The sequence below is a fragment of the Mauremys reevesii genome, linkage group 5 (assembly GCF_016161935.1).
Source record: "Mauremys reevesii isolate NIE-2019 linkage group 5, ASM1616193v1, whole genome shotgun sequence".
Taxonomy (NCBI): Eukaryota; Metazoa; Chordata; order Testudines; family Geoemydidae; genus Mauremys; species Mauremys reevesii.
Genome location: NC_052627.1, coordinates 140,008,822 through 140,022,264, shown reverse-complemented (window position 1 = coordinate 140,022,264; position 13,443 = coordinate 140,008,822). Strand labels below are relative to the sequence as shown.

General features: G+C 62.1%; 1 protein-coding gene across 1 annotated transcript; it reads left to right on the top strand.

Moving 5' to 3' along the window:
* The first annotated feature begins 1,589 nt into the window (after positions 1-1,589).
* On the top strand, positions 1,590-11,868 carry LOC120406896 (interleukin-12 subunit beta-like). The gene is made up of 7 exons (XM_039542073.1): positions 1,590-1,721; positions 3,730-3,922; positions 4,942-5,017; positions 5,396-5,644; positions 6,847-7,155; positions 8,143-8,291; positions 11,499-11,868. The coding sequence occupies exons 3-7, from the start codon at positions 4,942-4,944 to the stop codon at positions 11,625-11,627; spliced, it is 912 nt and encodes a 303-aa protein (XP_039398007.1). The 5' UTR covers positions 1,590-1,721; positions 3,730-3,922; the 3' UTR covers positions 11,628-11,868.
* Positions 11,869-13,443: the final 1,575 nt, after the last annotated feature.

The window sequence follows — 13,443 nt, the reverse complement described above, 5'->3', positions numbered from 1 at the left end:
CAGGGCTCCTGTGTGCTCCAGTATCACGGGTCCACAGGCCCGGGGCTCACACAGCTCAGGAACAACCCCTGGGGGAACCCCTCACTGCCAGCCCCCCAGGGTCACTCTCTCTCTGGGGGGCCCCTTGGCTTCCCCACCTCCTGGGGCTGAACCGCGGAGCCTTCAGCCCCCCGGCATCACCCTGTGAGCTCCCTGCAGCGAGGCCACCCGAGCCGGACCCCTGGGGGAGCCCTGTACCCCAAAGGAGCCCTGCACCCCACCTCCGCGATGGGCCGGGACGCTCGGCCGGCGGGTGACAGCGGGGGGCTGGAACGGCGTAGCCAGTCCTTGGCCACCAGAGAGCAGAAAGTTACAGCCTGGGCCTGCGGGGTCAGCCCAGAGCCCCCTGACCCCTTTAGTCCCCGTCCAGGAGCGTCTCTCCTGCCTCCAGCCGCCCCCGCGGAACCACCCCACCTGCCCCCTCCTCAGCCCTTTGGCCTCCAGCTGCTCACACCCGGCTGGCCTCTGCGGTGGGGGGGGACCATCCAGGGTTGTTAGGTGCCAGGTGCCAAATGGCTGGGCGATTGGAGTGGCCATTGTCTTCTGGGACTGTCCGTGGGCCTGGGGCCCAGCCAGGCGCCGTCACACCTGGATCTCTGCACAGAGTAAACACCCTTCTCCTCCCATCTAATTACCCATGCACCACACAGGGGAAATTGAGGCATGCACAGAATCCATACATCATATTACAGAAAATTCCCCCCTGTCCCAAGGGGTTTGTCACCTTCCTCAGCAGCATGTGGGGGTGGGTCACCAGGCAGGATTAGCTGGGTGTAGCTCACTTTGTCATTTCCCTGTCACTGTGGGGGCCTCGGGCCCCTCTGTCCCGCCTGTTCGCTGCCGGTGACACATACAGTCTAGTCCCCTGTGGGCTGTGCTATTTTAGTCCAGTTTCGATTTAGTGGGTGGGTGTTGGCAGGGGTGGGGCCTGTGATTTACAAGTCAGACTAGCTGACCTGGTAGCCCCTTCTGCCCTTAACTGCTAGGCCTGTCCCCGGAGTCTGGCTCACCACGTAACGCCCGGTGAGTCTCCGAGGAAAGCCAAGGGCCCCCTGGGGCTTACGAGCATTGTGACGTGTGCGCACTGAAGTGATGTGAGGCGTTATCTGTGCACACTGGAAACACGTCCTCAGTGGCTGCTTCAAGGCATCAGTCACCAGCGAAAGTGCCACGGGAGGTCAGAAATGTGAATCTGTCGGGATGCAAGTTAAGCCTTGCAAGCTAACGTGATGGCTGCGTCTCCTACCGGCTCCGATGTTACCGGAGCGGAGCGCTGTGAACTCAGCAGGCAGCCTGAAGCACAGCCCATTGTGGGTGAGGGCAGCAGGTTACCCCCAAAGAGGGGATGGGCTCCTGGCATACGCACAGCCCTGGGGTCGGGGGACAGCTCCAGAGGGGCCTGCCCAGGTGTGGTGGGCAGATGGAGGTTAATTAACATCTGGAGCAGAGATCCCCCATGATGCAGTGCTTCCCTGCGGTTCTCTGTTCTCCGTTCCGTATGCTAATGGATGAATCCCTGTCCCACCTTTCATGCAGATGAGGCTTGGGGAGTTGTCTCTGTTCGCCATGCTGTATGCTGATGGAGATGCCTTCATCCCTCAGGAGGGGTCTAGGTGTGGCTCCCACGCCCTTCACTGCTCTCTGCAAATCTTTTCTCTGACCCCTTTTGGTTCAAGCGGCAGGTGGGGAGGGGTCTTTCATGAGTCAGACAGGCTAGATACTGAGCCCTGGTTCCCCAAGAACACAGAGCTGACTGGTATCACCCGGGACACCAGAGCCCCAGAGACCGGGCTGGGTTAAGACCAAATGCCCAAGGGGTCCCCCCCTGCTCCAGCCTGGGGGTCAGGGCAGCCCAGGCTGCAGCCAAGATGGCCGACGTGGGGGGGGGGGTGCTGCCCTCGCTCCCTGGCAGACAAGGGGGAGGCGGCAGTGGCAGGACCCCAGCCCAGTTCCAAACCCACAGGCTTTGGGGGGGGGGCAAACGGGCACAGGCCTCATGTGTCCCCTGTGAGTGCGAGCGACCAGCCCGGCCTACGGGCGGACGGGACCCGGCTCCGCGCTGCGGGGTGGGCACAGGACATTGAATTGAATAGCAACGGGGCTGTGAGCCCCGTTTAAGGACACAGCAGCTCCTGCCTGCTGGACCCTTCTAACCCTGTGGTTCTGGGATTCTAACTCTTGGAAGTGCCGGGCAGGAAGCTACCAAGGGGATGCGAAAGATGCTGTGGGACCTGTGGATAACGTTTGTGGGTTTGAACTTCCCCAGGTCACCGGTTAAAGTGACCCTGCTCAGTTCAGTCTGGAATGGGGAAGAGATGTGACAAAGTGGGAATATTCTGTAATATTGTGGGGGGGGGCTGTTTGTGCCTCAGTTTCCCCTAAGATGATTGTTACTCAGGGGTGGGAAAGGCCTGTGTGCTCTCAGGGCAGGGAAAGACACATGGCTGTGGGTGTCACCTAGCTGTCTGGGTGTTGGTCTCCATGGCCTTGAAAAGACACCCATGAATCCAGTGGCTCAGACATTGACACCTGGGAACCAACACCCGGGGGATTTGGATCTGCCCACCCTGACGGCCGGGGGAGGTGTGAGGCGGCTAAGAGCTGCTGCTGGCAGGAGTCGGGGCTCTCAGCTGGACTCTGACACAGCAGGTCAGACAAGGGACAGTCAGAGTCTGCTGCAGGCAGGGGCGACTGAGCTAATGTTAGCGAAAGCTTTCGAACTCCCAGGCTAGCTAAGCTCTGACCAGGCGGCCGAGGGAGGTGGTGGGATCCTGTCATCGGAGGTTTTAAGAGCAGGTTGGACAAACCCGTCAGGGCTGGTCTAGGGTCACTGGGTGCTGTCCCCGGGCAGGGCGGGAACTGGATGACCTCCCAGCCCCACATTTCTGTGTATATCCCCCACCCCCCGGAGACAGGAGAGCCCTGTGCGGAAAGCTGCTGGGGCCACCCAGCCCTCTCTCTGCTCCGTGGCTTCGCTGCACTGGCTGACAATGCTCCATGGACTAGCGGACAGCAAGGCAGGTGAATCGACTTCCCTGGTCTGCCTCAAAACCTGTTTGTTAACCTGCCCGGGGTCAGATACTAACACGTGTTTCCCTCTCCACCAGCCGTGTGCAGCCTCCCCCCCGGGAGCGTGGGGAGCAGCCTGAGCCTGGCTTTCCCGCCGTGCCCCAGGAGCAGTGAGCCCTTTGCCAGCTGGTACCAATGGCCTTGGTGTCAGGCTCCCCTCGTCTCCACGGCCACGGCCTGTCTCACCTCCCAGACACCACTGGGCCGACTCCGCCCGCGCCCTGCCAGCGGGACAGCAGACATGGGGCACATGCCGCAGTTCCCACCTCATCGGCTCCCTCTGTGGCCAGGCCTACAATAACCCCCCAGCCGCCCCGAGACCATTCCCGTCTCCCTGCCCCTTGTGCTCCGCCACCTGTCTGCTGTACCCCTGCTCCCTCATCTCCCACGCGGCCTGGGAGCTCCTGGGGCAGCCACAAATCGAGCCATGCCAGGGCTCCAGGGGAGCGTGACTGATGGGGGGTGAAAACCAGGACTTGCTGTGGGGCCAGGCCCCTCGCTCTGCAGGAGCAATGGGGGGACCCTGTAGCTCTCGCTGTGGGGCTGGGCCCCTCGCCTCGGGGGATGGGGGGCCCTGTAGCTCTCGCTGGTTTTGGCCCCAGCCCAGTGTGGCTTCTCCAGCTTTCTCTCTTCTTAGAATTGCATCTGCCAGCTCTGTGGTTTCTCTGGCTTCTCCTTTCTGTGCCGTCAGGGGCTCCCCTACAGGGCCGGGGGCGAATATATACGGGCCGCACACAGCACACCCCAGCCCTGCCTCTGCCACAGCACCAGCCTGCCCAGCCCTGCGAGCAGCAGAGAGCACCGACCCTCCGAGGTAAGGCTGGGGGTGGGGGGGCAGCAGGCAGCCTGCCCAGGGGCCCAGCACTCCTGAGGGCAGGACAGGGCACAGCTGGCTGACCCAGGGAGCCAGCTGTGGACTCCTCTCCAGGGGAAGGGCTGGGAGTGACAGCCCAGGGAGGCCCTAGGGAGTGCGCTGCCTTCTCTGGTGCTGGGGTCCATCGAGTTTGGGGCTGCCGAGGAAACAGCTGCCATGGCCCACTGCAGGCTCTGGGGGGAGAGTCTGGCCTGACCCTTTCATGCTCCCTGATCCATGGGGCTCTCTACCCCTCCCCCAGTGCTGGGCCCCCACTCCATGCACCTCCTCCCAGGGCCGGCTTTAGGACGTGCGGGACCCGATTCAAAAGAGCTGCCGCTGAAATGCCTCCGAAGACGGCAGCAATTCGGCGGCAGCTCAATCGGTTGCCGCTGTTTCTGGTGGCACTTTGGCGGAGGGTGCGGGGTCCGATTCCCGGGAATCAGGGGAACCGCCCTAAAGCCGGCCCTGCCTCCTCCTACCTGCCCAGGCCCATCACTTCGTCCTCTTCAACGGTACAGCCCACTGCCTTCTCCAGTACCCGCTTCCTGGTGGGCCCCTCTCTGCCGGCCCCAGCCCCTGGCTGCACAGACCCCAACTCCCACCCCAGAGAGCGGGGCCCCCACCATGCCAGGCACAGCACAGCCCCGTGCCCCGGGATCAGGGCCCCACCCGCCCCGGGATCAGGGCCCCATTGCACTGGGTGTGCCACAGACAGACAGAGACAGTCCTGGCTACACAGACTAAGGGCCCTGGCTCCTCGTGGCCCTGGCTGCGTATTCCGTGGCTCCTGTGGAGGGGGTCCCCCAGGACTCCCCAGGGCCCCCTGCCCATTGCTGGGAGCCCCGCAGGCAGGGGCTGAGTGCTCAGGCCTTGGGGCTAGGCTCAGGGTGCTGGGACTCTGTGGCCGGGCCGTTGGGATGTGGAGCTCCATGCGGGTGCCCGTGCAGCTCACTAACTCTGCCCCTCTGGCCCCACAGATGCTGATGCTGGTAGCCCTAGTGCAGGTGCTGTGTGTGGTCCCTGCTGCAGCCCTGACGGGCTTCCCCAGCAAATGTGAGTCACACCCTGTGGAGGGGGAGGGGGAAGGAGACTGTGTGTGGGCATCAGCACACCTGGCCCCTGCGGCGGGGTGGGGGGAGGCACAGGGCCCTGGGGGGGAGGGGAGGGGGACCCAGGACATGCCGGGCCCTGCGGCGGGGGGGGGGGAGGCACAGGGCCCTGGGGCGGAGGAGGGGACACAGGACATGCCTGGCTCCTGCGGCGGGGCGGGGGGAGGCACAGGGCCCTGGGGGGGAGGGGTACATCTGGTCCCCTGGGGGGGGCACAGGTACACCCTGCCCAGGGAGGGTGTGGGGGGCTCTTGCAGGCCTTGTGTCTGGCCTGCCCCCGCCCCACGCGCTGGCACTGACGCTGCGGGTCCCTTCTCCCCAGTTCTGGTCGGGGAGGTGAATGGCCAGGTGGTGGTGACGTGCGACACCCCCCAGGAGCACGTGTCCTGGAAGCAGAACGGGGAGTCCGAGATCATGGCTGAGCACTACGTGGCGGGCCGCACCCTCACGCTCGAGGGCCTGGACCAGCCGGCCGCCGGCAACTACAGCTGCTGGCACGGCCCTCGCCTGCTGGACTCCACCTACGTGGTGGTCAGCGACCCGGAGTACCCCCTGCTGCAGGGCTCCCCAGGTGCCTGCCGGGGGTGGGGGGGGGCAGGAACTCCAGCTCCCCTGGGGCTCCGCACCCACAGGGCAGGCGGGGGCAGCGCCCAGAGCTGTCTGCTACCAGGGCGCAGAGCGGGGAGCGCGGGGGGAGCACCCAGGGGGGTCAGGCTGTCGGGGGCGGGGGCACCAGTCGGGGCGGGGAGCGCCCGGGGTCAGGCTGTCGGGGCGGGGCACCAGTCGGGGCGGGAGCGCCCGGGGGTCAGGCTGTCGGGGCGGGGGCACCAGTCGGGGCGGGAGCGCCCGGGGGTCAGGCTGTCGGGGCGGGGAGCGCCCGGGGTCAGGCTGTCGGGGCGGGGGCACCAGTCGGGGCGGGGAGCGCCTGGGGTCAGGCTGTCGGGGGCGGGGGGAGCGCCCGGGGGGGTCAGGCTGTCGGGGGCGGGGGGCACCAGTCGGGGGGCGGGGGGACTGACGGGGGGGTCAGGCTGTCGGGGGGCGGGGGGCGCGCCCGGGGGGGTCAGGCTGTCGGGGGCGGGGGCACCAGTCGGGGGCGGAGGGAGCGCCCGGGGGTCAGGCTGTCGGGGCGGGGGCTGCGGGGCTCCGGGCGATGCTGACCCATCCCGCCCCCAGGCCGCGCCGTGACCTGCCAGGCGGAGTCCTACCGCGGCGAGCTGAGCTGCTCCTGGACCGCGCTGCGCCCCGCCGCCTTCCGCGCCCGCCTCTCCCGCAGGTGAGTGCCCCCCCCCCGGCCCGGGCCGGCCCGGCCCACTGCCCCCGGCGTGCCCTTCCCTTCCCCACTGCCCCCGGCCCTACCCGCCCGCCCCACTGCCCCCGCTGTGCCCCACTGCCCCCGGCCCGGCCCGGCCCACTGCCCCCGGCCCCGCCCCACTGCCTCCCGCTGTGCCCCTCCCTTCCCCACTGCCCCCGGCCCTACGCCCCGCCCCACTGCACCCCGGCTGTGCCCCCGCTGCCCCGGCGTGCCCCTCCTTCCCCACTGCCCCCGGCCCTACGCCCCGCCCCACTGCCTCCCGCTGTGCCCCTCCTTCCCCACTGCCCCCGGCGTGCCCCTCCCTTCCCCACTGCCCCCGGCCCTACCCGCCCACCCCCGGCGTGCCCCTCCCTTCCCCACTGCCCCCGGCCTACCCCACCCCACTGCCCCCGCTGTGCCCCACTGCCCCCGGCCCCGCCCCACTGCCTCCCGCTGTGCCCTCCCTTCCCCACTGCCCCCAGCCTACCCCGCCCCACTGCCCCCGGCCCTACCCCGCCCCGCTGTGCCCCCGGGCGGACCCCTGCTCCGCGCCCCGCCTGACCGGCCCGTGCTCTGCCGCAGCCCCGGCGGCGCCCCCGGGGCCTGGGTCTACGTGGGTGGAGGCGCCGCCCTGCAGGGCCCGGACCGGCCCCAGCCCTTCACGGTGACCCTGGCGGACGGGACCTTCTGCCCCTTCGCGGAGGAGCCGAGGCCGCTGGAGCTGGCGCTGGAGGGAATCTCTGCTGAGAGCTTCGTGAACATCACCCGCCACCTCTTCCTCCGGGACATCGGTGTGTCTCGCGTGGGGACCGGGCCCCTCACTGCCCCAGAGCCCCCCTGTGTGGGGACCGGGCCCCCGAGAGCCCCCCCCGCGTGGGAACCAGGCCCTCACTGCCCCAGAGCCCCCCCGCGTGGGGACCGGGCCCCCGAGAGCCCCCCCCGCGTGGGGACCGGGCCCCTCACTGCCCCAGAGCCCCCCCGCGTGGGGACCTGGCCCCGAGAGCCCCGCGTGGGAACCGGGCCTTGAGCCCCAGCGTGGGGACCGGGCCCCTCGCTGCCCCAGAGCCCCCCCGCGTGGGGACCGGGCCCCCGAGAGCCCCCCCCGCGTGGGCACCCGGCCCTCACTGCCCCCGCGCCCCCCCGCGTGGGAACCGGGATCCCCCCCCGAGAGCCCCCCCGCGTGGGTACTGGGCCCCCTACTACCCCAGACCCCCCCCCCGTGGGTACCAGGACCCACGTCCTTCCCTGTGTGGCTTCGGGACCATTCCATCCTCGCAATATAGGCCCCCCCATAGCTACTGGAGCCATCTCCCCCCACCCCATAGCCCATCCATGGCTACCAGGACAGTCACACCTTGCCATGGCCATAGGGACAGGACAGTCACTCCCCACCTAGGGCTAGAGGGTCTCCCATGGGTTCATGGATTGTCATCCCCCCCCCCCCCCGCGCATTCATTGGTGCATGGACTGTCTCTGTCCCCAGCCGTGCCCCACAGATCCTTCCTGTAGGTACAGAGATTGTGCCCCCACCCCATCCTGCCCCATAGCGCCTGTCTCCTGTGGCACAGGAGTCATCCAATGGGCCTGGGCCCTGCACTTCCTGCCCTGGGTCTGTTCCAGCTCCGTGTGCCCAGGGCTGGGGTTAGGCAGCCTTGGGGTGATGGGGCCCTGCCCCAGAGGCCAAGGGGAGGGAGTACCTAGAAAGTGGTGGGGCTCCCCTTGCCCATCTGTCTGATCCCACCCTCCCCCATGGCTAACTAAACTCTCTGTGCCCACAGTGAGGCCGGGCCCCCCGCAAGACGTGACTGCACAGAGCAAGGGCGGGCGCCTGCACCTCTCCTGGGCCCCCCCTGCCTCCTGGTCCAGCCCACACTCCTACTTCCTCCTGCGCTACCAGCTGGAGTACAAGCAGTGGGACGGCACCACGGTAACTGTCTCCCCACCTGTCACCTGTCCTGCCTGGGCGTGTCACCCCTTCTCTGCCTGTCACCACAGTAACACAGCACCATGGTAACAAGCCACACCCCTCTCTTCCCCCCCCCAACTCCCCCTGCTTGTATCACCCTCTGTCTGCCTGTCGCCCATGCAATACACAGATTCTAAGGCTAGAAGAAAGCACTGTCATCGTCAGTCTGACCTCCTGGGTCACGCAGGCCAAAGGACTTCCCTGAGTTCATTCCTGTCTGAGCAAGAGCAGATCGGTTAGAAAAACATTCAGTTTCCATTTAAAAATCATCAGCGATGGAGACTCCAGCACAGCCTTTGGGAAGAGGTTCCCATGGCTAATGTCCTGAAAATCAGGCACGAACTTTCAACACTCTGAATTTGTCTAGCTTCAACTTCCAACCCTTGGGCCGGGTTAGACCTTTCTGAGCCGAGCCCCTTATTAAATACTTGCTCCCGGGGTCAAGTCACCACCGAACCTTCTCTTTGTTCAGCGAAATAGACTGAGCTCCTGGAGTCTGTCACTGTCAGGCAACTTTTCTAGCCCTCTGATCATTCTCCTGGCTCTTCTCTGACCCTTCTCCAATTTATCCACATCCGTCCTGAATTGTGGGCACCGGATCCCAGCCGCAACCACCCCAGTGCCAAATCCAAGGGAAAGTCACCTCTCTGCTGCTCAGTGTTCCCCTGTTCATGCAGCCCAGTGTGGCATTAGCTCTTTTGGCCACAGCATTGCACGGGGAGCTCCTGTTCGGCTGATTATCCACCATGACCCCCTCGCGCCTGTCAGAGTCCCTGTTTCCCCACCTGTGAGAATGGCTGACACTCTGCGTCCCCAGATAGGACTTCACATTCGGTCGTATTGACATGCCCATTGTTTGGCTTGTGCCCAGCTTCCCAAGCAGTCCAGATCGCTCTGTCAGTGCCCTGTCCTCTCCCCCCTCTTCGCGCCATCTGCAACCTTTATCAGCAGCGATTTTGTGTTTTCTTCTAGGTCACTGATAAAAGGGTTAAATAGGGTAAGGCCACTGTGGGCCCACTAGAAACACACCCGCTTGATGATAAGAGGGAAGGTCTCTCATGGATTAGTAAGTGGTTAAAAGACAGGAAACAAAGGGTAGGAATCAATGGTCAGTTTTCAGAATGGAGCGAGGTAAATAGTGGTTTCCCCCAGGGGTCTGTACTGGGCCCAGGGCTGTTCAACATATTCATAAATGATCTGGAAAAAGGGGTGAACAGGGAGGTGGCAAAATCTGCAGAGGATACAAAACTACTCAAGATAGTTAAATCCGAAGCTGACTGCAAATTGTTACCAAGGGATTTCACAAAACTGGGTGACTGGGAACAAAGTGGCCAATGAAATTCATTGTTGACAAATGCAAAGTAATGCACATTGGAAAGCATAATCCTGACTGTGCATGCAAAATATCATAGTATAATACAATGTAATAACATAAATCCATGGCACTCCCACACCTTGAATACTGTGTGCAGTTCTGGTTGCTCCTCTCAAAAAGGGTATTTTGGAATTGGAAAAAGTACAAAGAAGGGCAACAAAAATGCTGAGGGGTCTGGAACAGCTTCCATATGAGGAGAGCTTAAAAAGACTGGGACTTTTCAGCTTAGAAAAGGGATGACTGGGGGCGGGGAATGATGGAGATTTAGAAAATTGTGAATGGTGTGGAGACGGTGAATAAGGAAATGTTATTTACCTCTTCACATAACACAAGAACCAGGGGTCACCCAATGAAATTAATAAGCAGCAGCTTTAAAACAAATATAAGCACACTGTTAACCTGTGGAACTTGCTGCCAGGAGATGTTGTGAAGGCCAAAAGTATAACTGAGTTCAAAAAAGAATTAGATAAATTCATGCAGGATGGGTCCATCAGTGGCCTTTAGCCAAGATGGTCAGTGACACAGCCCCTTGCTCTGGGTGTCCCTAAACGTTTGACTGCCAGAAGCTGCGACTGGATGTCAGAGGATGGATCATTTGATAATTACCCTATTCGGTTCATTCCCTCTGAAGCATCTGACACTGGCTATTGTCGGAAGACAGGATACCGGGCTAGATCGACATTGGTCTGACCCAGGACATGTCTACACTACCACTTATGTCGATAAAACTTATGTCGCTCGGGGTGTGGGTCATTCTGTTTACCCTTTTCAAATACTGGCACAACATTAGCTTTCTTGGAACTTCCCTAGTGTTCCAAGAGTTATTGAAAAATCAGCATGAATGGTCTAGCGTGTGTCTTTGCCAGCTCTTTTCAAACGTTTGGATTCAAGTTCTCTGAAGTTGCTGATTTAAAAATATCTGACTTTAGCAGCTGCTTTTTAATGTTCTCAGTGATTGTTGGAATGGAAAGAGTGTTATCATATGAGATGAATATGCCATCTGGCTTCTTCCCAAGTAACAAACAAATATTTATTAACACGTCTGCCTTTTGTACACTATTATTGATAATTCTACCATTTCTGTCTAGTAAAGGACAAAAATCATTGTTAGTATTCCTTTTGTTCCTAATATACTTTAAAAAATGTCTTCCTTGTGTCCCTTTGCTTCCCTTATCAATTTTCTACAGTTCCTAGCTTCTGATTTATATTCATTACTATCAGCTTACCCTTTCTTCCATGTATTATTTATTTTATTTTAAGAGCTGTTTTTATTTCCCCTCTTTCTAACCAGTGTAGCCTTCTTCCTGGCTTTTGGGGCATCTACTAACATGTTCTTGAACAGTTCCCAATTATCAGTCACATTTTCTGTTTTTAATTGTCTCTCCCAACTGCTTTGGCTTATGATTGTTTTCAGCTTGGCCCTTTTAAAGAGCCGAGTATGAATGTTACTGTTTGGACTTGATTTTGCGTATGCATCACAAATGTGATCAAGTCATGGTCACTTGAAATGAAGCTCAGGATCCCCATGCTGCTACAGTGCTGTTTGAATCAGGAAGCTGACGTCTGTCACTTTCAGATGTGCTCCCCTCCCCCCTGCCAGGATCACTCGTGGCTCCCTGTCCAAACCCCAGCCCAGAGCAGCAGCCACCTTTTCCAAGGGCAGCCTGGCTTCAGGCCCAAATGCTGAGAACCACAGACCTCCTCTCCCCTCCCCTGCCTGTGTCACCTCTCCCCGCTGCCCTGCTGAGGTCACGGCAAGCCCCCCCCCCCCTCACTATTTCTCTGTATTTCAGGGCTCCCTCCAGCTGGAGGGGGTGACGGAGACGAGCGTCGAGGGGGATGTGCAGTGGGTGCAGATCCGCTGCCAGGACCCCTTGGTCAACTCCACCTGGAGCCCCTGGACCACCTGGCGGAAGGTGTGACGGGGCTTGTCAGAGCTGGGCCTGCAGCCCCCTTACCCTCAGCCCATCCTCCCATCTGCTGTATTTAACCCAGCCCCTGCTGCCCCCATCTAACCCTAACACTGGCCGGACAACCCCGCCCAGGGGTCTAGGATTCGGGGCTGCCCACCCCAGAGCCCTGTCCCATCTTGATCCCCCACCCCCCACCCCCCACGCGGCTGGGATCTGCTCTCTGGAGCACCTACAATAAACAACAGCTGGTGCCCTGGACTCCGTGTTGTCTCTGGTTCAAGGGCGGAGGGATGGGCCAGGCTATGGGGTGCGGGGCAGCTCATGGGGGGAGGTCTGTGGGTCGCGGGGGGATGGAATGGGAATGGCCCCGTGGACACTGGCTGTTCCCTCCAGAGGCAGTTCCTGGGTCTGCCCCAGGCCAGACCCTGTGCCCCAGTGAATCAGTCCCTCCAGCCAGGCAGGTGTCCCACTTCCCCCAGGGGCCCTGGAGAGCCTGGTTGTGTGTGAAGTCCCTACAGCCCCCAGTCCCCTTGTGGGGAGACGTGTACCCTAAAAGGAGCACTGCACCCCCACCTCCGCGATGGGCCGGGACGCTCGGCCGGCGGGTGACAGCGGGGGCTGGAACGGCGTAGCCAGTCCTTGGACACCAGAGAGCAGAAAGTTACAGCCTGGGCCTGCGGGGTCAGCCCAGAGCCCCCTGATCCCTTTAGTCCCCATCCAGGAGCGTCTCTCCTGCCTCCAGCCGCCCCCGCGGAACCACCCCACCTGCCCCCTCCTCAGCCCTTTGGCCTCCAGCTGCTCACACCTGGACGGCTTCCTAAGGAGTGGGGGTCATCCTGGGTCGTTTGTTGCCAGGTCCCAAATGTCTGGGCAATCGGAGTGGCCGTTGTCTTTCTGGATTCTCCATGGGCACAGGGCTAGGTGTCCGTCACATCTGGATCGCTGGTAACAACCTTTTCCCACCACCTCGTTAACCATGCACCGCATGGGGAAACCGAGGCGCACACACATTCATACAAAATATTACAAAAAATTCCCATTCCATCACATCCCCCAGTGCACTATATCCCAGCAGGGGCAGTTTGTCACACACCCACCCCATGTGGTATATCTCAGCCAGTGCAGGTCAGATCCCAGCGGGGGCAGATCACACACCCCCTCCCCCCCCCGTGGTATATCCCAGTGGGGGCAGGTCACCCCCCCCCTTCCCATGTGGTATATCTCAGCCAGTGCAGGTCACACCCCTGTGTGGTATATCCCAGCAGGGGCAAGTCACACCCTTCCCCGTGGTATATCCCAGTGGGGCAGGTCACCCCTCCCCATGTGGTATATCTCAGCCAGTGCAGGTTGGATCCCAGCGGGGGCAGATCACACACCTCCTCCCCCCCACCCGTGGTATATCCCAGTGGGGGCAGGTCACCCCCCCCTTCCCATGTGGTATATCTCAGCCAGTGCAGGTCACACCCCTGTGTGGTATATCCCAGCAGGGGCAAGTCACACCCCTTCCCCCCCGTGGTATATCCCAGTGGGGGCAGGTCACCCCCCCCTTCCCATGTGGTATATCTCAGCCAGTGCAGGTCGGATCCCTGCAGGGGCAGGTCACCCCCCATATTGCCCCCTCCCCCCCAGGTGACGGCATTCACCACGGCTGCAGAGCAGGTGGTGTACAGCTCCCGCGCGCTCACCCATGCAGCCGGGCAGCGTCCACCCCAGGGGCCAGCTGGCTGCCGTGTCATCTCCTGCGCCCACCAGCACCTCCTCCTCTCCCAGCACAAGCGCTTCTGGGTGCTGGTGGGTGACATGGGGCCCCAGGCCCTGCCCTGCC